Source organism: Cyclospora cayetanensis, unplaced genomic scaffold, assembly GCF_002999335.1.
Source record: "Cyclospora cayetanensis isolate NF1_C8 unplaced genomic scaffold, CcayRef3 CcayRef3_contig_22, whole genome shotgun sequence".
In the NCBI taxonomy this organism is placed as follows: domain Eukaryota; phylum Apicomplexa; class Conoidasida; order Eucoccidiorida; family Eimeriidae; genus Cyclospora; species Cyclospora cayetanensis.
Window position 1 is genome coordinate 163,240 of NW_020312170.1, and position 27,061 is coordinate 190,300.

Genomic DNA, 27,061 nt, shown 5'->3' on the forward strand with positions numbered 1-27,061 from the left:
TCCATAGTAGTAGAAACGAAACTCTTTGATAAGAACGTTCAAACGACTGCACAGTTTTGTATTGGCTTTGAGACAGAAGAAGCCCCTCCCTGCTGAGGCCTCAGAGACCTTACACACCGCCTATCAGTCCCTAGTGACCTGTTGCTTTTCGTGTTTCACGTTATGCCCTATCGCTTCACTAACCCGTGGTCATCACTGCCCCAGTATATCCCTGTGACTGCATGCGCTATCTTTTCTGCTTTTCGTTGACTTGCTCTATTTGCCAGTCCCACGCCTACCCTTCCCCCTCGTTTTCCGTTTCGTAGGATTCTGCAACTGTGTGTACTTCGGATCCACCATGTCTCCGTAGCCCTCTACGCCCCTGTGTCCTCTGCTTCCCTCTCCTCAGTTTTTGGTAAAGCAGTGTGGCACGCAGCTGAAAGCAACACACCTGACGCGTAAGGCGTCGAGCGAAAGAATGCAGATTGAGCACTAGAGGCGCCCTGCTCAGGCAAAGGATTAAGGGTTACCGTCGCACCTGGCGTCGTTACAACGACTGGGAAAAAGCGCATTCCTTTCTGCTCTAAGCCTGTCCGGGAAAAAGCGTATTCCCTTCTGCTCTAAGCCTGTCAGCTAGACAGAAAACATGCTGTACAATGAGCTTGTTGCCTGTTCATGCGCCTCCCCTTGCGGAACACTACTGCAGCGCGCCTGCTGCTGTTGCCGCCTACATGGGACTAAGCACTCACTGTGAACCTATCACGGGCAAAAACATGAAGAAAAAGGACGGCAAACGCCGCTGCCGCAACTGTTGCGGTACACGATTAGCCTCGTAGCACCTCCGCTACTCTTTAAAGAAAACGGGTAGCTCCCGATGAACCCCCCATTCTGGGATCCATTAAGCCTGCGGGATCGGCATACTGCACAGGCACTGCCGCCGCAGGATATTGTGGCTGCGCCACCCCGAAGGGCGCAGCAGCCGTAGCAGCAGGAGTGCCATTCTCCCTCGCCAGAGCCATATACAGGGCAGACACACGAGCATCCAGCTCAGATCCAAACTGCTGCTGCTGGTAGAATCCAGCTGCAGCCGCTGCCGCAGCCGTTGACTCGGAAGGCCACTGCTGCAGCTGCTGTGCGGCTGCTGCTACTGCGGGGTCGCGTTGCAAGTACTGGCGGTAATCCCCTACAGCACTGCCGCCACCCCCCGCATTGCTGCTGCTGCTGCTGCTGTTGCTGCTGCTGCTGCCATACCAGACCCAGCGCCACAGCCACGGAAAGCCGGTGTACTGCAGCAAAGTGTTTGGAACTCCCATTGCAGTGGGCCCTATGTTGTTGAGAGTTGTTGCTGCCAGCAGCAGCACGACGGCAGCGAGGGCGGTTGCAGCGGCTGCCACTACCGCCCGCGTCCAGTGCCCCGTTAAGTCATCGTAGTTGTGGTTGAAGCTGTGAAGGTGGTGGGGTGTACGTACAGCTGCGTTCGCGGCTTCTGCCAGCAGCTGCTGCTGGCGCTGCAGCGTCTGCTGCTGCTGCATAGTCAGCTGCTGCTGCTGCTGCAGTGAAAGCGCCTGCACGCAAGTACCTTTCTCATTCAGAGCATCCACTGCAGCTCTAATGGCTGCAGCAAGCGCCATTACTCTGCATCGCAAGTTCTCAATATTTCTGCCGCTATTGTTGTTGCTGCTGCTGTTGTTGCTGCTGTTGCTGTTGTTCGTCCAGAGCATGCGCCGCAGACGCGACCCAATGCTACGGCGCTGCAGCTGCCGCCAAGCAGCAGCGACAGCAGCAACTGCCGCCTCAGGAGAATCTGAGAGGACCAGCGTGGGTTGCTGCTGGTGCCTCTGAGCACGCAGCTGCAGCAGCTGCAGCATCGTACGACCCCCTTCCACAGCGGCAACAGGGCCCCCCAGTGTACTTGCTGCGGCTGCCGCGGCGGAAAGACCTGTGTCGGAGAGCAAAGGCGCTCCCAAGAAGACGGCTACAGCAGCAGGAGCTTCAATCCAGCTCCGCGGTTCTGCGCCTGCAGCAGCAGCAAGTCGCGCAGAGGCAGACTGCGGGAGGGTTGGGGAAGCTTCGGCGGCAGCTGCAGCCACTGCCGAAGCCTCAGACCCTTCCTGCAAAGAGTCCATTAGCCAGAACCAGGCTCTTGCTGCAAGAATGCCGCACGCAGAAGCGAGCGAAGCAGGAGAAAGCAGCAACTGCTGCCACTCTTGTCCTCTCCGCTGTGCAGCGGCAGCAGCAGTCGGAACGGCGCTCGGTGGCAAAACAACCCCGGGGCGGCGGAAGGCAGGCCGCTGCCTCTCATAAGCTGCATGCTGCTGCCAGTGCAGCAACCTGTGCGAAGTCAGGAGCAGCAGAAAGACGACCTGCAGCAGCAGCTCGTCGTGCTGCAACTCCAGCAGATGCAGCGGCTGCTCATGCAGTTCAACGAGCTGCTGCTGCTGCTGCTGCTGCCGCTGCAGAGGCGCCCTCCAGCCGTACGAAGAAAGCAGGTCCCTGATACGGTAAGCCATCTTCTGCTCAGGCGGCAGCTGCCGAAAGGAGGCGGCCGTCAAGTCACGTTCCAGTAGCTGCGGCTGCACCAGCAGCAAAAGCGTCGGTGCAACCGCTGCGTAACACTCCCACAAGACACGATTGTTGCTGCTGCTGCGATCAAGCTGCATCAGCAGTTGCAGCATGCGCGCTACAACTGCGGGGAGAGGCGTGTTTGCTGCTCTCTCACGCCACAGAGCAACGGCAGCAGCTCTGCTGCTGCCGTCGTTAGCCTCCTTTGCATCTTTGCTGCTGGAGCCGCCGCTTCTCCCAGAAGCAGCAGGAACATGCAAGAGAGCGATATGCTGCTGCTGCAGCGCTGTCTGCTGCACGTGGCTGCACAAGCGCAGCAGCAGATAGTGATTGAAGAGGGGACTCTGGATCCTCAAGGCTTCGGCTGTCGCTGCCACCCTCAGATAGAAAAGGCACCGCCGATGCTGCAGCTGCTGCACAAACAGAGCAGCAGCATCATAGCAGCAGCAGCAACCCAAGGGCACCAACGACACTGGGTTTGAACCTCCTAGCCAGGTGTACGTACAGCCCACGCCACAGAGGAACACAGCCGTTCTGCGGCTAAACCTTAGCCCAATTCGCGGGAATAGCAGCGGCAGCAGCTGCTTCCCGAATACACGATAAGACATCCTGCTTCAAGTACCTGCTGCAGCACCTGCCGCCGCCGCTGCGGCAGCCTCTGCTGCAGCCTCTGCTGCGGAAGCAGCTACGGCCACGCGGAGGAAAGGCGCATCGCACACAGACCTCTTTTCAAGGGAGAGGGTTCACAAACCCTCAAAGCTTTGGCAGGATGCACTTTGCGCCTTTGGTGCGGCTGTTGTTGCGACCGCTTCCTATAGCGCGGACTCCCAGGATTACAAAAAGCTTCTTTACGACCAAAAACGCCTCGAAATGCGATTCACGGTAATACACCGCCCCATATGCACATACCTCCCTTGATTTTTGAGGCTGGAGGGTTGATGACCGCCATCGCCGTAGGGTTTGACTGCTGGCATGCGACGGGGCTGCATGCAGCTCATGAAGGCGCGATGCGAGCTAAGAACCACTGTACTCTTCTGTGATCTGTTCCTTAGAATATTTAAGCCCTTACCTTTTTAAGGATGCACCACGCTTCCTGCCTACTCAATTCTGCAGTAGGGAGGCGATTCGCGGCAATTTACTCTTGAGGGATCTAACCGTCCATGCAGAGAAGGTCTCTTCTGTGACACCGGCGCACTGTATTTCGCGCTCAGGCACTGCCAACTTAGGATTTATGTTTTGCGCGAGAAGATGGCGCGGGCGATTGTTTTCTTCTGTACTGGAAACCAAAACAAGCTCATGGAAGTCCAGCGCTTGATGGACGGAGTGCCTGTGGAATTCAGATCTCTGGATGTCGACTGTACGTCGCTCAGTGTAGAGCTCCCAGGTTGTGAAGCGTATGACTGAACTTTAAAACGCAAAAAGAAGCGATGAATTTGCATGCTTGGGACTTGGGCTGTCAATACGAGGCAATGGCGCCCTATGCAGTTTGGCACCTCGCGCTGTTAATAGGCGGGAAGAAGAACTTGCACGAAGCCCTCGGGCTGAAAACATTTCAGTCAGTCTCTGCGAGTCTGCACAGCCGTTTCCATCATGAAAATAGCGCTTCCTAGGACAGCGCAGCGACCTGCTCGAGTGGCTGGCGCCAGCTCGCCGTCCTTCATGGCATGAGCGTCTTCGAGACCCCTTCTTGTCTTTAGCCTCATGACTTGCGGTTTGGAGTGTATGCGCAGTGCCGGAGCTGCAGGGATCGCCCGCAGATATCGCGAAGGCCAAGTGTGAGGCTGCGTTGCAACACCGTCGCCAGACCACCGATAGCAACCGTAGCGGAGTTCCCCAATTCATCTTCACCGAAGACACGGCTCTCTGCTTCAATGCTCTTGGGGGGCTGCCTGGACCATATGTGTAAGCTGCATGGCCTAGAACGTTCGCATGGGTTGCTCGGGTAGGAGGGTGCTAAGGAGGAAGGCGCGAGACAGCAGCGACAACGCACGATCTCTCGGGGATTCTATGGACCGAGAAAGAGAGATAGATAGATGGATAGAGAGAGAGAGAAAGAGTAAAAAAGATAGGAGAGGCAAAAATATCGAACGTGGTTTTATCCCTAGAAGTTATCCCAGCACAGAGAAGCCTTTGCAATGGCTGGCTCGCCTTGTGTGTTTGTTGTTGTAGGAAGTGGTTTTTGAACAACTTAGGAGCCGAGGGCCTCCCGAAACTCCTTGCAGGATTCGAAGTAGGAGGCTTTAGACTTGGGGAATACAGGGCTATTTGGGATTAAGCTAGTGCAATCTTCTTTGTGAGCAAGCAGCCACTTCATACATGTGGCTAGAGATTGCGGATTTTTTTTGCAGGACAAGACCGCTTACGCCCTCACCAGCCTCTGCATTGCTGATCAAGAAGGCCACCTTCATCTTTTTGAAGGTCGCTGCGATGTAAAAAAAATGGTCGTAGAACGTTGGGTGTGCGCAGATTCTTTTAGAGGCGTAAGGGCAAACGACGATAAGGGCACCATGCTTGAGGGGGAGCAATGCTGACACCGGTGTTATGATTGTTGCTGCAGGGGTCGGTTGTAGAGCCAAGAGGGAAGAAAACGTTTGGCTGGTGAGCACATTTTGGAGGAGAGGCTGCTTGGCACTAAGGGTGCTCGTTTACGGTGTCTCGCTGCTGCGGCGGCAACACGCGCTAGCTTGTTGCGGTTCTAGGTGTACAAGTTTTGAGGCTGTAAAAGTGCTTGAGCTGAACTACTCTTTAGTTCGCTCACTTATGCGCTGATTTTGTTTGAGCGCGCATGTGTGTGGCATAAGTAGGGCCCAAGGGCTCTCTCTGGGTGCCGTGTGCATTTCAGGGACTGTATTTTTGAGGAGGCAAGCTCCGGCAAGACATTCGGTGAAATGACAACGGAGGAGAAGGCGGGTGTTTCACACAGAGGCCTCGCGATAAAGCAGTTGAAGGTAGGAACTATGGGAGCGTACGACCTCTTTCACGTTGCACGCTAGGATAGCAGCGATCCGAGGGATTACTGCACTGAGCATGTTCGGGTGTTGCTGTCGAATAGGAGTTCCTGCTGAAGGTCACCGCGTAAGGCGCACAGCGTCAAGGCCTAGCGTTTGAAAGGGGATGAAGTATCAGCGAGTCGCTGGTCAAGGCTGTTAGGTGTTGCCGCCTTTTGTGCAGCAGTAGCGTTGGTGGGCGGTGTGTTTCTGGTCGCTCACTTTCGTCCAGACACAAAGAACCGAGGTTTACACCTTGGGGCAACGCCGCTAGATGGGGTGGGAAAGGGCGAGGAAAGGAGGTCATGAATGGCGCTAAATGTGGGTTTAGAGTAGGGCTTGGAGCATGCGTTGGACTTGAGCATCCGGTGGCTGTGTCGTGGCATCGATGTCTCGTGGGGAGTTTCCTGACCAGTGCTGACTCGTCTAGTAGAGTTAGATGGGGGGCGGTGAACGATTTGTCAAGTGGCAAAGTTCACGCGTTTTGTGCGAACGCCAGCACCTTGAGCTTTTTGTCAGGCCTTTTTCTCTTTTTTTCTTGGCTTGCACGGTTAGTAAAGAGCTGCACCGTCCGTATTGCCTCCATTGCGGCGGACCCGTGGAACGCACTCGTGGCCAGCGGTGCTAAACAGATCGCTGCAGTGTCTCGCGAAACATAACAGGAATCTGCACTTCCATTCGGCTGGCCTCCCGTAGCGTGCATGAAGGCTGCTACAGTTTCAAAATTTCGTGAGCTGCTCTGGATGCAGAGCACGAGCGACTTAACGAGTTTCCTTCGAGTCGCCTTGGACGCTGCAGCGGAACGCACTGCTGCGGAGCAGCAGTACGTGAGCCTTGCGGGATTTGCCGTTTGGGATGTGAAGTAGGAACCTCTCGCACACGATGCAAAAATCATACCACTAGACAAACGGACTTAGACTAACGGCCTCCGCTGACAACCCCATTCTAAGGGCGTCAGCCGCCGATACACGTTACTATGCCTTCAAGAGAAAAAAATTAGTAGAGAGGCTGCGTTGCACTGCACTCTATCGAGGTTCATTGCTGGAGAGGAAAGCAGATTGAGGGCCCTCTTGTGCGGTTATGTGCCGCCATGCTTGGCAAATATTGGTTGGGAAGTTGTGGGCTGGGTGCCTAAATAGTGCTCGTTCTATTTCTGGCTTTGCATCATAAAATGCAGAGCTGCTGCACCCGCTATTGTTAATCCTCGCTGAAGGTGCCATCGTTAAGGTCACAGGTCTCGTTAAAGCACCACACCACCGCTGTGTTCATGGGCATTTCTCGCGGACAACATAGCATCATCATAGATGAAAACTGCGTGTTACATCGGGTTAGCTAGCTGGAAACTTGAAATTTCAACAGAAAGACAACAAAGAGGAAGGAAGAGCAGCGTATGGGGGCGCGGAGAGGGTGATCGACGGACGGGCAGTGCGACCCGTGAGCGACTCTGAGCAGAAGGGGGAGCAGACCAGCGAAAATTGAAGACGAATCTAGTCCAAAAAGAGCGTGTTCCAATTTAAAGGCATCCTAAATCCACGAGGAAGGAGTGGAAATCCTAAAGTTGAGCGTGATGCTACAAGGCTGCGCCTGCGTCGGCCGTGGTTCTGTTGCATGTAGGCCACCAGGGCAGGAAAGAGAGTTACCAAGAGCCATGAAGCGTAAGCAGAGACCTGCTTCGATAGAGTGCTCTATCAGTACTTACGCCTTCTTTCTTTTAATTCATCGTGTGAAAGCAGAAGAAACCATTCCTGTAGAAACCACCATGCAGAGTGGCATGGACAACAGGTGAACACGTCGGGTGTTCGAATTTCCGTAGAAAATGGAGCCAACGAACAATGGAGAACCGTTTGGAAAAAGGTTCTCAAAAGCCAGAAGCGAAAGGGGCCGTTCCGGGAATTGAACCCGGGACCTCTCGCACCCAAAGCGAGAATCATACCACTAGACTAAACGGCCACGTGGCGCCAGGGCGTCCTTCTGTCATGAACCCTAACTAATGGTGTGTAATGCAAAAAGGCCTAACTAGGGCAACCACTTCCTGGCTAAAGCCCCTTTCGGCTCTGACTAAAAGATTCCCACGCACACACCACAACCCGCAGGCCCTCAGTACACGTGTTCGCAAGTACCCCACCTAGGCCTTGTCGGGTGAGGTCACTCCCTCTAACCGACTTTGCTGACCGACCTTGGTCTCTGGTAAAGAGGGAGTACCAAAGGCAAGCACGTAGCTCCAGGGACAAATGCACGACGTTGCTTTTGGCCTAACGCGCCGAGAGCAACAACGGCTTAGGCTACAAAGCACGAGGGTGTGCCTCGGACGGCTAAAACTCGAGCTTCTCTATTCGTGCATCCTTGATAAAAGCTGCGTGCGCTGGGGTGTCTTTGACCTGCACGCACATCAAGGTCTCGTTCCTGCATCGGTAGGCACTATGAGTTGTCGACAGTACACTCTGGAGTCTGAGGGACAGCAGTCTCAAGCCTAGACCTCTCGTGCATCTGCTCACCAGTAAATGAAATGCAGCAATGCCGGCAAATCGCTTTGCATGTTGCAGGAGGAGGGCCAGCGGCAGATTCATTGGGAAGCTGATCAATACTTCACCCGGTAGCCCACACTACGACAGCACACGCAGTAGCAGAACGCACACGCAGCCCAGCAAAACCTGAACACGCCAAGTTCAGAAGCAACAACAAACCCCCCCTTTCCCAGCAACCCCAAGAGGAGGACTGCCACCAATCACCGCAACAGGAGCACAAAACGGCAACCAAAATCATCAAAAGTGTTTCCTGCAGCACCCGCAGAAGTGAAAAAGGCGCCGGGCTCGCAGCACGGGTTTGAGGGGCCGTCCACACTTAACAGACCTCGTAATATCCGACAATATCCTCTAAAAGGTATTTCTTCTCATGATCCCATGAAGGGAACTCCGTGGCGGCTCCCTCTGCTTTTTCCTGGTCACCCTGATGAAGCTGCGCGCGCTCGAGGAAGCGCTTTGAAGGGAAAATGGATTTTAGCTGCTCCATTAAGGAAAGCCTCTCGTCTGCTGCAGAAATGGCATCAGCGCGGCCGTATTCGTCGAGCAACAGCAGCAGCGGCAGCAGGAGGAAGAATTCGCCGGTCAAAACCTCCGGGTGTACAGACACCGGGGGCACTTGGGCTGCAGCCTCAGCCAACCCCGGGGGTACGGCGCATACGCGGATACCTGCATCAAAAAAACGGCAGGGTATGCATCGAATCGCCAAGCGCTCAAGCCTCGCCAATCCTATTCAAGCCTGACGCGCATAGCTAGCAACGCTCAAGGCGAGACACTGCAGCACATGCAGGCGTTCATAATAATACTGCGCAACGGACGCCATAAAGACCCTCTGTGGAGGAGAAAATGGCGATTAAAGGAAGGCGGCGCAGAGGGCAGCATGTCAGGTAGCAGAGCAGTGCATATGACTCCGTCAGTTTCCTCCAATGATGAACCCCTTTTTTTCGGCAGAGTCTAGAGGCGCATTCACACAACTTCGGCAGCTGACCTCTTTTGCTGAGGATCTCCTTCGGCGACGGCTGATTGGTCTTCTGATCCTTTTCTGCTGCGGCAAAGGCTTCTCTCCGCCTCTGCTGTTGCGCCTCGTAGCGCTGCTTCGCCTCCTGCTGCAGCACTCTGAGCTCCTTCTCTGCTTGTGTATCGTCCGTTGGCTCTGAAGGGGTAGCGGGGGAGGCTCTGTCTGCTGCAGCTGCAGCGGCTGCTTGAAGGCCCATGGACGCGAAGCGTCCAGCTTGCGCATGCAGCTCGAGGTGAAGGGAGGCCTTAGCACCTCGCAAGTACCTTGAGACAAAACGGCAAAAAAGTCGAGGCAAAGCACCTGCACTAAATTTTAAAAAAATTTTTTTCGGTATCACAAGCGTGTCCTCAGTTCGCAGTCGGGCTTTTAGGGGCCAAGCAGGCCTTAAGGCGTAAAAAGCTTACGCTTTGAGGTTCTTCGGGTTGCACTTGATGGCGGCTCTCGCATGGTCGATACACCTCAGGAGGTCGCCCCTCTTGAGACAGCACAGCGCCACATTGGAGTGCAGCAGCGACAGTTCATCCTTGTCTTCCACGCCCTGTGCCAAAGCCTGAGAGGGACAGCCAACGGGAAATCCCAACGGCACACATACACACACATACACACAAACACACAGGGTGACAGCGACAAGAAAAGAGGCCTCCGTCTGTGGCAATGAGCCACCTGGCATGCACATGAAAAAGCGACACCTCTGCAGAGGCTGGAATGGACGGGGGAGGCCCTCCCCTGCACACATATTCTTGCCAGCCCGATCCGTGGGGTGTTGCGCGTTCTCTAGGAGCATCGTGGCGAAGCCTGACTGTGCATACACTGCTTTGGCTCTCAGCTGCGGCCTTGCTGCCCCTTTCAAGGTTGTTCAGGTTAACAATCGTGACTTGGAGTGAATATACACACACACGTGTTCCTCGAATTTTATTCATTTCGGGCACCTATCCCGCTGTACAGACTCAAAGCCTTGCAGGGGTTTCAGAAAGCCTACGGCAGCGACGACGACGCCTTGGACTTACTCGATGATACGCATCTTCAGCTTCCTGGATTTTTCTCCTGTAGGCTTGGGTGTGCCCTTGCCTTTGGGCAGTAGCTGCCTCCGTGAGTAGCTCCTTCCCTCTCTCTCTGTATCTCTTCGCTACAGAGAGGGGTGTCTCGCCGTCATACGCCAGCAGCTGCAGCGCGTGCAGCTGCGGGTCGCTGCTGGGATCTGCAGGCATCGTGTCGAGGAAAAGGGGGCACTCCACATCTCTGTACTTTGCCTCTAGATACTGAAGGAATGCAGGGTCGGCTTCCCAGTTGTCGTCATCGTCGGCTATCGCCGAGAGTTGCTGCAACAGTGCCGCAGGGTTTCTAGCCCCCTGCGATCCGGGCAGTGACGCGGTGCCTGATTCTGCAGAGAGAGCAGAAGGCCCCTCCGCCTCTCCAGGCTCAGCAGCAGCGGCAGCAGGAGAGGATGCAGACATCCTTCCAGAGCTGAGGCAATGGATGAGGGTGGGAGGGGTCGTCCGTGACGGGGTGTCTGTCACACACAGACTCGAGATACTGAGAGATTCTGGCCGCGGGCTTCCTAGGGCTTCTGAACTCCCCGCCTAGAAGGAACTTTCAGACAATCTTCTGAAAATCGGAAGACCAATAGTAGAATATTTGAGCAAAAGGAGCTTTCTAGGGATCGGGTTTAATTGGTGGCACTACGCACATGCGTCGGTCGGGCCGTGCGGGGCTTCGAAGCGAAGAGGGCCGTTGTGCCGTTCTCTGCAAAATAAATCCGAAATCGGATCACTTTGGAATGTAAGATGCTTTCCTTAGTATTATTAGCTCCGGCATCCTGTTGCGGACCGCCATTAAGGGTGAGGCAGGAGGAACTCAGAACCCCGCGTCTCCCGCTGCCTGTTCACGGGTTCAGGCGTATGTACTCCTCACCCCTGAAGCCCCCACCAATTCAGCCACTATGAGCACCCGTGTCTGTCTACCACGATTATTAGACAAACATGCCTAGTAAGCCTCCTTGACGCAGCTCTCCTTTCCGTCCAATATAGCAGTGCAAGCCACTCCTTCAAGGTGGTCGTCCTCAGCGGGAGCATCGGAGCCAAGTTCCCTCCGTGCCGCAGAGACTGTGTGTCACTGGTGTGGAATTGACACAAACTAGCAGCTGTGCATACACCTCAGAAGAGGCTGTCATAGCTCTGCAATGTAGGCAAATAACGTTGGCCCCCAAGCGCGAAACGTTTCTCTCCATATCTTAAATGCAGTAGCTTTCCATGCCTCTGAAATGTTCATATTCACGCATACCGCGCACCTTGCATGGGGCTCCCGATAGCAGACAGAGACTCCATACTAGGCCATGCGTTTCGGGCACCACGATGCAATCTGGCGAGCTCCACGGTGGTCACAATATGCCCACCAATAACACCTTGTAGTTGCGGGAGAACCAAATTTTTTGCGAAGAGAGGAATACTACGGCGCTCGACCACGTTCCGAAACTGTACTTCAGCAAAGGGGTATACGCCGTACTGTTGCACTGGCTTCAGTCCTATCCCAGGATATGTTATCACGAAACCGCCAACATAAAATCCCTTGAGAATATCGAAAGGTGCCATGGGCCTCTTCAATAGACCTCGGCTTGCCCTTTCTCGTTCTCAGGACACCCCACAGTTCGGTCTGCAAAGGACTGTCGCGGCATAACTACCTCTACTTCATCAGCTCTATTCATTTGCATCTACCTGCATGCAGTAACTTAGCGCGCAAGCAATCAGCTCGTATTTCTGCAGCGCGTTATCCCTTTTCCCCAGAAAGCAGAATATGTCATAGACCAGACAAATCAATAAGGACATCGCTGAAGGGCTGCATCAGACACACCTGGACATCAGAATATGCCCAAGTGAAGCAATGCGCCATCTACAGTGTGCATATCCCCGACCCACAATCTACCGATACGTTACGCACAGAGTAGTGCAAAGCGCTCGTTTTCCACCAGAAATAAGCCTAGAAAAAAACAATCATGCATTGTTCTATAGGCAAACGCGAAAAGCTGCATCCATTCAGAGCCCTCCCCATACTCCTGGGTTGTGCGGACGCAGCGCTTCCTGGTACAAATGCGGAAGACCCCGACAGGAGAAGCAGGGTGCCTTAATCATGAAGGCTCTGCGTATCCCGCGTGAACTTGTTCGTTCACATGCTCCCGTTTTCCTGCGTACCCACTGTTTCAGGGGTGCAGGCGGCTACAACCCTACGGTTGTCGCGATGGAAGGGGGTAAGGAAAAGGTCGGAACAAGTCGGTGTACTGCTGTACATACACCTCATGGTATATTGGGGCTAATGATGCCTAGCAGGCGTGAAGGCCGCTGCTCCGCGCGCACACACACGCAGTCCCACCGAGCCTCCTTCAGTATTGCGCGCAAATACACATTTAAAAGGCCTCACACCATGCACAGTCACCGCAGCCCAACCGGAAGCGCCTGTAGCATCAGGCTTTTATGCACTTTTTCACGGAATAACAAAACGGAATTTTATAGACCCTGAGCACAGGGACCTGTTGTCACATCCGTGCCCGCTAATGGGCTGGATTAAGAAGGGCCACCGACTCAGAGCCAGAGGCTTTCTGCGCGCGCGATCTCCGGCTTAATGCATCATCGGTTGCTGGAGAACGCATGCATGCAGCCCCTCCCCAAGAGCCACCTACAGGAAGCTGCTGTACACCTCAGGACCCCCCCCTGTAGTAGGCACGTCCTCTGGCTGCAAGACGTCCACGGTTTCCTTGTTCATGATCTTCACCGTCCGCTGGTCCGGAGCGGAGACAGCGGCGCTGCTCATATTGGCGGTCTCTGTTGACGCTGTTTCTGCAGTTGTCACAGTGATCTCCCCGTCGCTGGCTTGCGTGTCCTCGTCATCCTCTTCCTCCTCCCGACGCATGTTTGCGAGAAGCGCAGACGTCTTCGTGGGCAGGAGCAGCAAACCCGTCACAACCCCCATGGCCTGCTTAAGCAGAGGAGCTCCTGCTGCAGCTGCTGCACCTGCGCCACTGCCTACAGCCACAAGTCCTGGGAGCATAGGCGCCCCACCTGAGGCACCAGCACCCACCCCTCCCAAGCCTCCAGTTGCAGCACCGCCTATGCCTGCAATACCAGCTCCTGCTGGTGCAGCCGCAGCGGGAGCTGCAGCCGCTGCTGGAATGCCCGCTGCGGCTCCTGCCGCTGCTGGTGCTGCAGCCCCAGCGGCAGGCGCGCCTGCCGCTGCTGTGGCTGTGGGACAAAAGGGGCACCAGCCGCCGCAGCAAGCGCCACTTGATGCGGTGCCGCCAACGGCGCCTCCCGTCATTGTGGCAGTGAGTACAGTAAGACCGTGAGGCATTTTCAGCGAATGCGAAAAAGTGCAGCTTTTGAGTGGCGAATAAAATAATAGAAAGGAATGTGTCTAAAAATTGGTGCTGGAACTCCCTTTAGTTAGAGGACTCTATGTAACAAAACTCGCGAGAACCGAGAAGCCAAGTGTACGCACAGCCTAGTATCAGACAAGAAGCACGGTACAAAAAGCGTGGACGGATTTATATACAACGACAGCAAATATGTTTACTGTCATATATAAAGTATCGTTTCACCCTTCGATAGGAGTAACGGAGGGACGGCGGGAGGGTCTACGGCCAGTGGTGGTAGTCGCGGAACTGCTGGCCCACAGCCACTGAGGAGAAGCGGGATCATGGATTGATCGTTAGTCCTCACAGCGTGGGTATGAGAGGCTAACTCTATTGAATTTAACGCAAACTAATAGTCCAGATAGTAAATTAGTAAAAGCTCTACAGCAAATGGACAGGTTTCCTCTATTACTTACCACCATTGTGGTGTACATACGCTTCACCATCCAAAAAGACTGAACGGACCAGCTGCGGACCTTTCTTTTGATTTCGACTACCAACTTTTCACCAAAGTTTGATTTTCACATTCCCTTCACAGCTCTTAAGTCTATGCGGTATGTTTTCATCGTGGACACCCCCTCTCGCTATTCCTTTGTACCTTCCTCTTTCCCTCCACAGGGGGCCCCTCGTGTCTCATGACCAGGACAGCCTTACCAAACTGGTTTTTGGTCGGAAGCCGCATGTTTAATCTGAAATTCAATTTAGCAGGGATAGATGTGTACACGTAGACACATTCACATACAAGACAATCGGTGCAGCGAGGATCTTGTGGTTATGGGCCCCCCACATTTGGCGTAGCCACAAGCGGCGTTTCTCACATATGTACTGGGCCTTGAGAATTAAGACTCGCTCAAACGGGGGCTCTGCTTCCCTATGATGCACCACAGGAGGAGTGGGATTCTTCGCGCTTATGTATAGGCATGTGAAAAGCATACAAAAACGTACATGTAGCGCTCCATCCAATGTCTCCCTAGGGACCCATTTAATTTTAAACTCAGCATAATTTTCACAGATTGTTCAGCCTTTTTCAACGAACTCCTTCTTTTCTGTGCCGCCGCCCCTGAGAGTTTCCGGGATAAGTGGTGGGTGTCGGCTACGTGCACGGAGCAATACTCTTTCCACACTCCACGCACACGTAGGCCGTTGCACATAGCTTCTAGCGCCCAAGCATCCAATATTGCATCCCACTGTACCAAGCTGACAGTGGACTGCAACAAACGAATTGTATAAGCAGACAGACAAACCAGTGAATGACTTCGTTCCGAATCGATAGATAGTTGACTGTAGCTAGCGTAGCAGAAAGCGTTTTCCGGGGTACCTTTCTGGTGCCGAAGTCTCAGCTCATGGATATTACAGTCGCAGTACGAGTGGCTGTGCCCTCGAAACACTTCAGAGGTCCGCGCAAAGGTATACTCGCTAGCTAAACGCACAATCACGCAGCCTACGCCGTTTCGGGAAGATGGGAACACCGGTCTAAAGGAACATCTACTTCCGAGAGATTTCGCTACGAACTGATCCAATGGCAACGATGCTCCTGCGCTTGTGTACAGGGAACTGCTGAAACGTGGCTAAGGCCGCGAGAATACGCCAGACAGGAGTCAGGCAACGAGAGGCAATAGCCGACATCTTCCCACCCCAACCGGCTACAACCTTCCCAACCTCGTTCACCCTACCCCATTAAAATCACACTTCATGTTCCATGCTACCCTTGCCGAACCAAGGCTTAGTAATATATGCTGACTGGCGTACACGACTTGCGCAAAGCACTGTTTGTCACTATGAGCTGGTTATTTTCGAGCCTAAGCTGACAACTGAGACTACCAGGGCACATGCAGACACCGACACTGCAAAGCTAGCAAACACAGGAACGCCAAGTCACGAAGACTACCCTGATACACCCAGAGGGTGAAGGGGATCCCACTAAGGCGCAGGCCAGCAGGGGACGATGCAGCTCAAAGAAGGGCAACGGCACCGGGATGGAAAAACATGAAGCAACAACAGCAAAATGAACCCCAACAATCGATCCCCAGATACCTCTTTAACTCTGGTTGGGGACCCCAGGATTCAGGAAAAGCCCCAGTAGTCCTCTTCCCAGTGCGGGCGCAAGGCCTGTGAGGCCGCAGCAACACTCCGCAAGCCTCCCAGATTATATGCCCTACGGCAGTGGGAAAAGAGCCCAAAGCTAATACGCCAACCAGCGTGCTGGATTTAAGCTGGAAAGGGGGTCGTTAGCTAGCCCCCCTCTCCCCTCTTCCCCCTGCTGACTTCCGAGTTGCCTTTAGAAAATAAAGACCGATACCACGAGCTGAAGAAAGACCGATAAGCCATGAGGCGTAGACAAAACCGGGCGCGACCGAATGTACGTGAAGGCGCACCTGCATGGGGTGTATGTACACCTCACGCTGTTGGGGGTTGTTCCTCCTGGGTGTCGTCATCTACAAAGTCGTTCATGTTCTCAAAGAGATAATTGGCTGCCATCTCCTGGGAAAAGAAACACGCAAACGGTACTCGGCAGGCCCTTGGGCTTCGAGGACTTAGTTGCAAACACCGTATGCTCAACAAAGAGTCGATAATACACACCCAGACACACACCAAAAATCGAGGAGGAGCGCACACGCGACCGAACACCTGCCGCAGCAGCCAATCAAGAGTCACCTCGTTGCGATCGCATGCAATGTATGCCTCAGCAACCTGCATCCGCGTGAACCCCAAGGCCGTGAGCTGCGACCAGATCAACAAAGCCACGCACAGCCTGGAATGTATGGACCACTGATCCCAGCCGCTAGCCCGTTGAAACGTTAATGAGGGCGAGACTCAGTCTAGGACGCTTGGCACGAGGCTTTTTAGGCGATCAAACTTACTCTCTCCACTGCAGCCATCTCTTCTTCAGTCAGTTGCACCACGCCACCCTGCAGCAGAGGCGAGGCCCCTGGGGTGGGGCCCCTAGAGGCGGCGTCGCCGGCCAGAGGCGCTCCCTCGCGCAGCAGCTCGAGGAAGGCATCCTGATTTTGGGTGATGAGCTGCGAGCAATGAAGAGACGCAAAAAAAGCGCCAGACTAGGGTAGGCAGACTTGACGGGAAGCGCCTGTGCGGCCAGTTTCGCGACGCTGGCAGAGGATATTTTACGCGCGAGAAGCCTACGTGAAGGAGATCGGGATTGGATGCCCCTATCATTTGAAGAACCTGTGGAAGCATCTGCGGGTTAGTCTGCGGCGAAAGGAAGCAGAACAGATATTCGCACCTCGATTTGTGCGCAACGCCGCTGCCCCTGGCTCTAGGAGGAAACTTGACGCGCAAAAACACGGCTTAGAGGGTGCAAGCGCAGGAAAGGGAGGAGGGAAGAGGAAAAAAGCCTCCCGACGGGAGCTGCCTGACGCCAGTGAACAGATTGCGGCAGCCATTAAGGGCCTCGCCGAATACATCAGCAGCAGCCAGCAGTACCTGCGTGAGCTGCCGAACTTGCTGAAACACTGGGTGGCTGCGCAAGGCAGCCAGGGGGTTGTCTGCAGGAGGACTCCCTGGAGAGGGCAAGACTCCGCCCTCGGAGCTTCCTGCGGCTGGAGCTGCTGCGGGAGCCCTCTCTGGAGTCGGAGGAGGCAAGAGATCCTCTGGAATACCCTGCGCAAGGCGTCTAGCAGCACGAGTGGAAGGCCGCATGCAGCTACCGCGCGCGAGCCGCTGCTGCACACTGGGGGAGGCAACAGCAGGAATCAGGGTTTGGAGGGTAGGTAGGGAGGTAGGCTTGCAACGAGGAGGAGGGAGAGGGGTATATGCGCAGTGCGCGAAATGTGAGTCTCTTCAGAGGGAGCAGCCGTGAATACACAGGAAAAAATGTATGAGGAAAGGCGGCAAAAATAATGGGCCGGCTAAAGAGAGGCAGCCCAACGTGCATGCGCGAGGCTGGCTGTCCCTGTGCTGTCTGTCTATGTATATATATATATATATATATATATATATATATATATATATGCATGTGTATATATGTGTGTGCATGGGTGTGTATATGTGTGTGTGCATGTGTGTGTGTATATGTGTGTGTGTATATGTGTGTGTGTGTGTGTGCATGTGTGTATATGTGTGTGCATGTATGTATGTGTGTGCATGTGGGTATATGTGTGTATGTGTGTGCATGTGTGTGTATATGTGCGTATATGTGTGTATATGTGTGTGTGCGTTCCCTTCATACCTCCATCAAGTAATCTACAGCCCTGTCCGGATTGTTGAAAGCAGCTCGGAGAGCAACTCGAACTGCTGCTGGGGGGAAGCCCATCTCCTCGAGGTTCCTGATAGACTGCACCGCCAACACGCAGACACGAGGAGGCAGCAGAAAGCGCGTGGATCCGCTGCTGGTTGAAGCGCATCTGCAGCAGGAGATGCCTCGCGCGCATGCGACAACGGGCGAAGGCCAGGCAGCAGGTGGACGGCAGAAAAAAAAATGGGGCTGCTAGCGATGGAAGAAGGTCACAGACATGCGAAGTCGCGTGAAGCCTAGGGGATCGTCTGCTAAAAGGATCAACATCGCTGGAGAGACAGACAGAAACGGAGCAGAAAAAGCAGCGAAGCAGCCGTGCAAGACAGAAGCAGGGGAGAGCCTCCTGCAGACCTCTTCGAGCTGCGCGCCTGTTGCGAGTGTGGCTGCAGATTCACTCATGACGGCAGACATTGGCTGCTGCTCCTGCTGCTCTCCTCCTGAAGCAGGGACGGCACTGTCTGTTGCGGTTGCTTCCGATCGAGCTGGCGTTGTGGAGGGGGCAGCTTGTGCTTCTGGCACAGGTACAGCTTCTGGATTTCCCGCACGGGGAGATCCTCCTTCTCCTTCTCCTGTTGCAGCTGGCGCTGTTGCCGCAGCTGCAGCTGCTGCTGGTGCTGGTGCTGCTGTCGTCGTCGATGCTGCTGAAGAAGACGCGGAAGAAGGCACTTGCTGCACGCCACAGAGGGGAGACAAGGTAGCCGTAGCGGCAAGCAGAAGTAACACATCTAACGCCTCTTTCCTATCCTGTGGCTTATGATGTGCTTGTTCGGAGAGCGCACCTTGGTAACGAGCACAACGAGTCGCTCGTTATCCTTCAGCTGAGGGTACTGCTTGATGAGCAGCTTATCATCCAAAACCTTGCCCGCATGCACAAGCTTTTGTTTGTCTGTCTGCATGCGTGGAATCTGCTGCTCAATCTTCCTCTTCAAATCCCGCACGGTGTCTTCCGGTTGGATATGCACTTCGCATTCCTCCGACCCGAGGGTACGAACGCGCAGCCGCATCGTGGGGAGGCTGGCAGATACAAATTGGCGAGTAGGCAGGAAGGGCCTGCACAGGAGCACGCAGAAGACACTTCAGCTAGCGAAGTAGCCACCAAGTAGCTGGATCACAAGGAATGGCATACAGAAGAAATGCGACAAAGAGACAACACCTGCCTCCGCAAGAGCAGACACAGTGGTAAAGAGAAGAATAGACCCAAGTACAAACGCATGAATTGTCGTATACTGCATCGCGAACGCCCCTAAGAGCATTTATGCAACTCAAATGTACACGTGAAACTATAACAGCCGCGCCATGTGAGGCTTTGGGACTGTCTCTCTCTGCCTCGCGTGCTGCATTGTGTGGTGCCACACACAAACATAGGCACGGAGATGGCTGCAGCAGCGCCGACAACATGCGCTTTGCAGCGGCGGTAGACATGGCAAGGGTTGCACCCCAAGAAACAACACCGGCTGCAGGATCAGGGAACGGAAGGAAGTGCGTCTACAGAGATACACAGAGCCCCCGTCGCACTGTGCTGCCTGGTGTTGTGACGATAGCAGCAGCGAGTTTGCACGGCACCAGGATCCTGGAGTGTCGCCTCGCGTGCCGCTTCTGCAGGTGCTTTGACCGCGGCTGCTTACGAAAGTTCGCATACCTTGGATGGAGGTCGCTGGCGCTTAGAAGCAGCCACTTGCAAGCACACTCGAATTTGTGCTGGTGGTAATGCAGCAGCACCACATCGGTAGCCCTCGCAGAAGAGCGGCAGCAACGGCTGCGGTTGCGGCAGTGGCAGCAGCACTATATTGCAACAGCAACAGCAGCGGTCCTGGACGTCAATGTAGGTGCTGAAGTGGATTGCAAAGTCGAACAAACGGACCAAGAAGGCCAAAAATCTATTTAATAAGCAGGAAACTTCCTCTAAGGGGCCGCCGGCCCAACACTGGTGTCTGCTGCTCTATGCATGCGTGCGCGCGGTACCAATTACACCGCAGGAGCACCTACGCGCAGAGCTCATGATCATTTCCTATTTCTTGCAATCTGGCTAACGTACTCATGATTTATGGAGGCATATAGATTGCTGTGTCGTATATATCAGAGCAGCGCCGACAAATCAAAAGTAGGTGTCCATACACCACAGGTTTCGGTTCTTATCGCCACCACATCTGCGACCGTTAACCCTAATGCACTCGCACACTGCGTCACAATTGCTCGCTACCTTGAGAATTCAATTTAATAGAACCTTCCGGTTAGTTGCAGGAACGTGCTATCCGTGCTTATTGTTGGCTCCGCCTTGTACCGCCTTCTTCCCTCACGTCGAATTGTCCTACTGCCCACCTCCGGCTTCTCCTACTGACTGGGGAGAAGAAAGGGATGCACCAATGCAAGCAGGGGATCAGCCATATGCGCCGAGGTGTGCACCTCCCGTGGCTCCGCTCAAGAAGGCTTCTGATTTTCCATTTATTCAGGGGACACCCTAGTCTCATGTAGGTGCCACCGTATTTCTCGTATACTGCGAGACCGATAGAGTAACGGTCTGGCGTTTTAAGCCAGCATCATTAGGCTGCTGCTGTAGGACTGGTTTGTTCTGAGTTAGACGATGCACAAGCAAACGTTTGGGCATAAATGCCTATTGCATATAACCATGAGGGGCGTGTCCTGGTCCGACATGCACTGACTTCTCCTATGTTTACTTTTAAGCTGGGTCGCTTGCGGCATTTTTCTAACACGCTATGAATTGCTCTAAGGGCACCCTTAGCGGCTCGCTGACTTCTTCTGTGTCCCATAAGCCAACGAAGGTGACGCTGGGGGCGAGCGCCGGATTGATGCCGCGCTCTAATCAGAGTCGCCCTTTAGTGGCTCTTTATTAGCTCCAAACTTAAAATAAAGCTCCACAAGAGGCTATTCAATTTTTTTTTAAAAGAGTGCCTTCCCTCCCTCCCCCCTGTCCCCCGAGGCCCGGACATAAGACGAGCGAGAGTCAATGCTGAGGTACAAGGGTGCTGCTGCACCCTATACTCCTGAGCATTTGTTCGCACTCAGATTCTTATAGCAGCCTATAACACGGAGGCGCACAGCATTGCTTCTTGCATCGAACTAGATAACTCTTCTGTGCGACGCACATGATGTAGGAACAGCCAATTCAAATAGACAATTAGGAGGAAGTTAGACTGTTTCAGGGATGAGCTGTATAGTACAAAGTAGCTTGAGTAAAGCCACCCCGGGTAGCGAGGTAGACAGAGCAACAATGGCTAACAGGCAATAGGCGCACTGGAGTGCACAATGGAGTCGACTGGGGGCCTGAAGCTGCATGCTTTGCACGGCAAACCCTACAGGACTTGAGACGCAAGGAGGAACCGATATTTGCTGCCGCCAGAATAGCTGTCTGCGGCTTCAATATTTGTGTGCCAAAGTACATGATGAGGAGTCAACCGAACTAGAGAATGCGCGTAAACATGTCAGGGATGGGCAGAGATAGAGGAGGCGAGTCCAAAAGGCCAACAGTGTCTTCTCCTAATGGGCACGCGTAGGGGGCCTCCAAGCTATAACGACTGCGAAACCGTGCTGGAGAGTGCCTCGAGCGCACAAAGGCTTAGCACTCAGCTGAACACCACCCCAACATAAGGGAACAGACCGAATCCAAGTCCACAGACCTATCTGCTCAACAAATGTTAATGGGGTGAGGAGTGGACGCCTACAGCTCGACCAACGAGCTCTGGGTGTATTTACAGTTTGTGAGGGGAACTGAGTCTCCAAGCTTCAGATCCAGAGGTGTCGAGGTCGGCTGCATCCACCGCTTCCGTACCGAGGTAGCAGCTTGAAGGGAGTTTCTGCAGTGAACGCTGGGGGCTCAATCCGTGGCAAACGAAGCGAAAACGCCACCACCAGGGAAAGCAACATACAAGGAGTCAAGCATTCGCAAGGCAACGAGGGTGCCTCCTTCGAATGTGCGTAGAAAACACGGATGGGAATGCAGTCTGTCAGACACATGCCCGTGCTTGCTCGCGCTGCACTGCTCAAGCTTTGCCTCGGTTTCAGCTGAATAGATCATCAGCGCCTGTTCGTCTTTTCCCTATTGCAGCAGTAGTGCGTTTCAGATGAGCGTCTTGACTTTGGTATACAGTAGCGCCAGCTCCTTTGCCGTAACGCATCGATCCGATTTCCCTCAGCAAACAGCTGGACCCGAGATGCTGCCGGGGGAGGTTCTTGGTTGGCTGGCTTTACTATATAGTCTGCACGTACTCCCCTCTAAGAGTGAGAAGCTGTAACATCTGGGTTGTGCGTGGCATGCGTTGCTGCACTCCACAGCATCTGTGACTTGCTCTATGTCCTCCAGGTGCCTCGACAGGCCAAGGTCTTGTTCATTCATCTCGCAAGCACGCGGAGAGCCGCACTGCGGGAGGCCAGAAACAAATTTCGAGCCTTTTCCAACCTTCTGTAGGGCAGCTTCACGCATCAGGGAGCAAAGGTTTTTCTCGTGATTATACCCCCAAACAGCGCAGTCCTTATTCGCTCTGCATTTGTTTCTGCACACCTCGGTACCAGCCATCACAATGTCTGAAATGGTTCCTCCGCTGTAATACATGCCTTGGACGGTGCACCAGTCACGAGTTTCACATTTCGGAGGGCCTGCCACCCATCCAGTAGCAGCCTCTAGAGCTACATCCTTGGAGGTGGAGCCGCCGAGGTGGAAGCATTCCCCTGTTTCTTCCCTGTAGGAAAAGAATTCACAGTCAACAGCGTCTAGGCAGAGCCGCTGACAGTGCAGGGGACTCATAGCATAGGTTCCTTCACTCGCCGCTTTGGTTGGAATTCGCACATCTGGAACGTAGCAAGGAGACTGGAAGGGCCACGTAGGACCCGCCATCGTTCCTTCTTTTTTCTTAAACAGCCCCTTCGCCGAGCTATCGAAGAGGCTACACACCTTAGATTCAGAATCCCATGAGAAGTACCGAGCCGTAGGCATGATCTGACCGTTGCTACGGCACAGCTCCCAGCTCTCTGTCTCATCAGCGCTGTTAAGGTCTTCAGCCCCCACAATGGCTAGATCCACTGTGACCGAGCTGTCCCTCAGACCACACCGTTTGGCAGCCGAAACAGCTCCTGGCTTGTACAGTGTCTCACCCGCTTTCTCCCCTCGGAGCCAACACACATCCGTGGTATAATCAAAGGATGCATAAACGCAGGGCTCGCTCTCCACGCAGAGGTCCAAGCACTCCTGCAATGTTGAGACAGAACCATCCGCTATGACGCGTACTAGGAGGCCCTGAACGAGGCCCTCCTCCTTGCATGAGTCCGTGCAGCTTCCAAGTCCAGTAATTCCGTTGTTTGGCACGGAACTTTCGAATGCGCTTTTTTGCATAAGCGAACAGGCACTGGAGGCCTCTGCGGTAGAATCAAACGAAAACTTATCACATTTCAGGTCTGCATAACACAACTCTTTACACTCTACAACGGTGGAAGCCGCCGTTTCCTGCCGAGAAACCATATGCACGACCGCAGAATAGAAGCACAGCGGAAATTCCATCTGCAGCACGTGCAAGTGCAGGGCTGCCTCATCAGCAGAGAGCCAGCCTTCGGTGTCCGCAAGCCCGAGTTCAACTATGGGAGAAGACAGCAAGACAACCGCTGAGGCCAAAAAGGCCGTACAGGCAGCGGATGCCCGCACTGAAGGAGCAAAGACAGGGGCAAGCCTCATTGCGTCTCTGAGCAGGAAGAGGCAAGAAGATGGGGGAATGGAGTCGAAGAAAGAATTAAAGGCACGAAAGTGTGCAAAAAACGAGCAGGAATAAGAACCAGCCTCTATGGAGGCCCTGTTTGTTGCTGCACAGGCAGTTGAGCTGGTTTTGCGCGGCTGCTTCACACAGCCGTGAAGGACAGCCGGGAACCGTGTTCAGTGATGAGCTAAACGATGAAGGAAGACGCAGAAAGAGCAACTGAACAAACACAGAAAGAGAATAATACAGCTGTAAGCCATCCACCGCACATCGAGCCACATTGCACTCCAGCTAGCCAGTGAGTGACCCAGGCCCGTCCCGGTAAAGGCCACAGAGAGCAGGGACACCTCTCGGCCCGTTACCCACCCAGTCTGCTTGGCTGCATTCTTTCCTGCAGTTTGATTTATTGTAAAGCCGGCATTCTATCATTTAGAGCGTATTTTTCAACTAGTGAAGCAGAGATGTGGGGTCACTTGCAGTACCGAAAAGCATGGAGCTGGTTCCGGGGTGTACATGCGACCGCTCTCAGTCATGCGGCAAATAAGCCCACCAGCTCTCATCGCTTGGACCGATGCTCAGAATTCTAAGGAAAAGTGAATCAGCAAGCAATTTTCACTGCATCAACCGCCCTCGCTCCTTCCCTCACACTTGAAAGTGACCCCTCCTCGGTCCAGGACATCCGGTCGGTCCCACGTTCTGAAGCGTTATTTTCTGCCTTGGTGTATGTTGTCTCTCATGATGCGTGCTTATTAAGGTGATTCAGAAACATATTCGCAGATCAGTGGATCCTTAGGACGCTGTGTGTGTGTATATGTGCGCCCCACGCCGAGCCCTGAGGATGCGCGCGGCTCTGTCCCGACAGGTTCAAGATGCTTCTACGTGTGCAAGAAGGGGGTTTTGCCTGAATTCGACACTGACTCGACACTTTGCAACCGCCCAGTGACTGCAAAAATTGATATTGCACCATGAAGCAAAGGCGCGGCCAAGTGTGCCGCGGGAACTGGGGAAGGCAAAGAGGAGCCGAGATGCCCCCAGAGAGGCATGAGCCTGTATAGGTTTTGAAAAGGTGGAAGCAAATAGAAAGCTAAGAATTAAGGGCAGAACGAAGGATGCGAGTACCCAGTGGCACTGCAATGTGTGGGCCTGCATCTCGCCTCACCGCTTGCTTTCCCTTTGCGGCGGTTACCAAATATTCGGAAAACTTGACGGCGAACTGCTCCTGAGAGGAGACAGTCGGCCAGCCCTTCTGCGTATACACCTGAAGCAAAGTTCCTGTGACGATGCGGTGCATCCTGCTAAAGCACTATCTTTTACTTGGCCATACGGCGAGTTACAGCAAGGAGCATAGAACGAGAGGGCAACTGCCCTATTCTTTCTCCCTAATATCTAGGCCCCAAAAACTCAGGAATGCCCCTAACAGAAGTTTACTTTCGCCTCTGCTGCATAGGTAAAAGGCAGAGCATGAGAGAAACTGGGGCTCTATTTTGCGAACAGCGATCAAGTGCGGTAGCAAGGCCTTTTCTCACAAAGGTAAGACGCCATGATAACTAGGCCCAAACGGCATATACGAACTCTATGAAGCAGTCTCAGTATCATTTTCTCCATAAGTTCGTACGGCTGTCGCCTTCTGCTCCTCTGACTCTGTGCCTGCTGGTTTGCTGTTTGCCCCCTACCATTATCAGTGTTTCCTTCTTTGTCCCTAGAGAGCTGTTGAAGACTTATTCTGGTGCTGCCTCTGTACCAGAGTACGTTTGTAAGGCGCGAAAGCAAAAGCATCAATTGCCCAGGATGCCGAGCCTGGAAGAAGAACTCGAGGGAGAAAAAATGGATCAGGGTTAAATTTCATCAGGGTCATATTCCTGTTCTCCGCAGTGAACCCCGCCTCCCCATCCTCCATCCTCTTCCTTACATTCAGCTGCATTTTCCAAAGACTCGAAGAAATGCAGTGGGACCGGTACATTGGGGGCTTCTTGCTTGACGCTAAGGAGGGCTTTTCTCGCGGCTAGCAGCTCCTCGACTAGCCACTCGTCTCTCTCTGCTTGCGGCGTCATGGCGGCTTCGGGGGTGTGCGTGTCTGCTTCGTGCAAAGATTTTCGTTGCTTATCGACAGCAGCAGCAGAATCGATAGCAGGGGAGACGGCAGCATCTTTAGCCGACGGCTCAGAAGCCTCCTGCTCAGAAGCCTCCTGCAGCTGCTGCAGCAGCAGCGCAAGGGCCTTGAGACAACAGCTACGGTTCTCTGTAAGGTGTGCTCCCAAGGCATTGCATGCGGCAGAAAGACGCTCCTCTGCGTCTGGAACCATCAGAAGAGTTTCGGTCAGAACGTTTCGTCTTTGGCGAATGTCGCTTGGCTCACGTCCTGCAGCCTGGAGAGAAGGTGGAGGCAAGCAAGCGTGCAAGCACACGACAGCTAAGTGCTGGGAGGTGGCTCTACACACGGCAGCAACAGGCGTTGCAGATACACGAAGGCAGCTTAATGCCGACGAGAACAAGGTGGAAAGCAATGAGGGCCATATGCCGACACGAAGCACAGACAGCAGCAACGTAGGAGAGCACCCGGTAGAAAAGGGTGGCATGAGTCAAAGGAACACCTCAGGAGGAAAGGTGACAACAAGCATTTTTTCAGATGGATTATTGCACACACTCTGGAAAACACATAGTGCGCAAAAGAACGACGAAGCATTGAGGCGATGCCTGCCTGTCCCACGTCAGCAGGAAAGAAGGCAGACTTGGGCAGGAGATACACCTTATGTCGGTTGAAATGTCACGGGAAGAACTAGATGCTAAGAAAGCCGCATCCGTATCGTGATGCCTCAGTGCATCGGCATCAACAAGAGCAGACACCAAAGGAGCAGTGGTTCAAGTAAGCGGGACGGAGGGGTGCTTACCTCCATTTGGTGAAGGACCTGCTGATGCTCAAGAACCTCCGCTCTGTAGCAGACGAGATCCTTGAGCGTGCGTTCAACAACCTTCCGCTTGATCACCAGCTGACGACGGAAGCAATCCATCCTGAGAGATGGTAGTGACAATGAAGGTGCTCGTGTCTTTGCCGCAGATCCGGATGCTGATGCCGCAGGGGATGCAGGTACAACTGTTTGAGACGCCCACAATAGTCTCGATACGCGGCGGGGTCGCTACGTGCGAGGTTGCAACAGATGCTACTGAAGCCAGAGAGGGCCCACCCTACTGACGTCGACAGGACTCAGCGGCAGCAAAGCGCAGGAAATTGAGCGCTCTTCCGTCTGGAGTTTGAGGTTCAAGTAAATTAAATAAGGGAACACAGCAGATGTAGTAGATTTGTCTCGCGTGGAGAGAAGGAACTTCCGAGAACAGGTGGCCCTGGTGGTCATGGCGGCGACCCTCCGACAGGACCTGGAGGCCCCCTCTCCCCCGATGAAACAGCCCTACTTTTGCATAGTCGTCTAAAAATTCGTTACAAAACCCTTTTTCTTGATAATCATCGGGAAAGTTCGAGGGAGAAGATAAGCAAACGGGAGGTATCAGCGACTTCTGTGGGTTGAGGTGCCTGTACACCCGAACACGGCGTGAAAATCCGCAGGGCTTTGGATACGGTCTTAACCTGACGGTTGACTCTTAAGCCTGATCGCTTGCTTGCCTCACCCTCTCGGTGTGTCTGGGCTGCTGC

At 53.9% G+C, this 27,061-nt stretch overlaps 6 protein-coding genes and 1 non-coding gene across 7 annotated transcripts; 1 reads left to right on the forward strand and 6 right to left on the reverse strand.

The window, feature by feature from the left end:
• Window positions 1–353: 353 nt before the first annotated feature.
• LOC113147427 lies at window positions 354–3,530 on the reverse strand. Its single transcript, XM_026338012.1, has 4 exons — window positions 3,451–3,530; window positions 3,164–3,264; window positions 842–2,911; window positions 354–568 (listed from the first exon to the last, which is right to left on the reverse strand). Exons 1-4 carry the CDS (start codon window positions 3,528–3,530, stop codon window positions 354–356), a joined length of 2,466 nt encoding a protein of 821 aa, XP_026193797.1.
• A 259-nt stretch (window positions 3,531–3,789) lies between these two features.
• LOC34623725 (inosine triphosphate pyrophosphatase) lies at window positions 3,790–5,620 on the forward strand. Its single transcript, XM_026337988.1, has 7 exons — window positions 3,790–3,898; window positions 4,272–4,443; window positions 4,711–4,771; window positions 4,890–4,970; window positions 5,099–5,139; window positions 5,384–5,489; window positions 5,594–5,620. Exons 1-7 carry the CDS (start codon window positions 3,790–3,792, stop codon window positions 5,618–5,620), a joined length of 597 nt encoding a protein of 198 aa, XP_026193773.1.
• Window positions 5,621–7,406: 1,786 nt separating this feature from the next.
• On the reverse strand, window positions 7,407–7,478 carry Trnap-ugg. The gene has a single exon. It is a non-coding gene; the product is annotated as a tRNA-Pro (tRNA).
• A 362-nt stretch (window positions 7,479–7,840) lies between these two features.
• On the reverse strand, window positions 7,841–11,766 carry LOC34623724. The gene is made up of 11 exons (XM_026338013.1): window positions 11,671–11,766; window positions 11,392–11,566; window positions 11,260–11,320; window positions 11,072–11,151; window positions 10,213–10,440; window positions 9,814–9,860; window positions 9,470–9,615; window positions 9,036–9,328; window positions 8,379–8,716; window positions 8,024–8,131; window positions 7,841–7,906 (listed from the first exon to the last, which is right to left on the reverse strand). The coding sequence occupies exons 1-11, from the start codon at window positions 11,764–11,766 to the stop codon at window positions 7,841–7,843; spliced, it is 1,638 nt and encodes a 545-aa protein (XP_026193798.1).
• A 965-nt stretch (window positions 11,767–12,731) lies between these two features.
• LOC34623723 (elastin) lies at window positions 12,732–13,403 on the reverse strand. Its single transcript, XM_022736836.2, has one exon. It carries the CDS (start codon window positions 13,401–13,403, stop codon window positions 12,732–12,734), a length of 672 nt encoding a protein of 223 aa, XP_022589524.2.
• A 969-nt stretch (window positions 13,404–14,372) lies between these two features.
• On the reverse strand, window positions 14,373–18,720 carry LOC34623722 (UV excision repair protein rhp23). The gene is made up of 9 exons (XM_026338014.1): window positions 18,496–18,720; window positions 18,068–18,385; window positions 17,651–17,755; window positions 16,906–17,082; window positions 16,606–16,671; window positions 16,326–16,484; window positions 16,120–16,185; window positions 15,866–15,945; window positions 14,373–14,835 (listed from the first exon to the last, which is right to left on the reverse strand). Exons 1-9 carry the CDS (start codon window positions 18,718–18,720, stop codon window positions 14,373–14,375), a joined length of 1,659 nt encoding a protein of 552 aa, XP_026193799.1.
• A 6,530-nt stretch (window positions 18,721–25,250) lies between these two features.
• LOC34620386 lies at window positions 25,251–25,718 on the reverse strand. The gene has a single exon (XM_026338015.1). The coding sequence runs from the start codon at window positions 25,716–25,718 to the stop codon at window positions 25,251–25,253; it is 468 nt and encodes a 155-aa protein (XP_026193800.1).
• Between the last annotated feature and the right edge of the window lie 1,343 nt (window positions 25,719–27,061).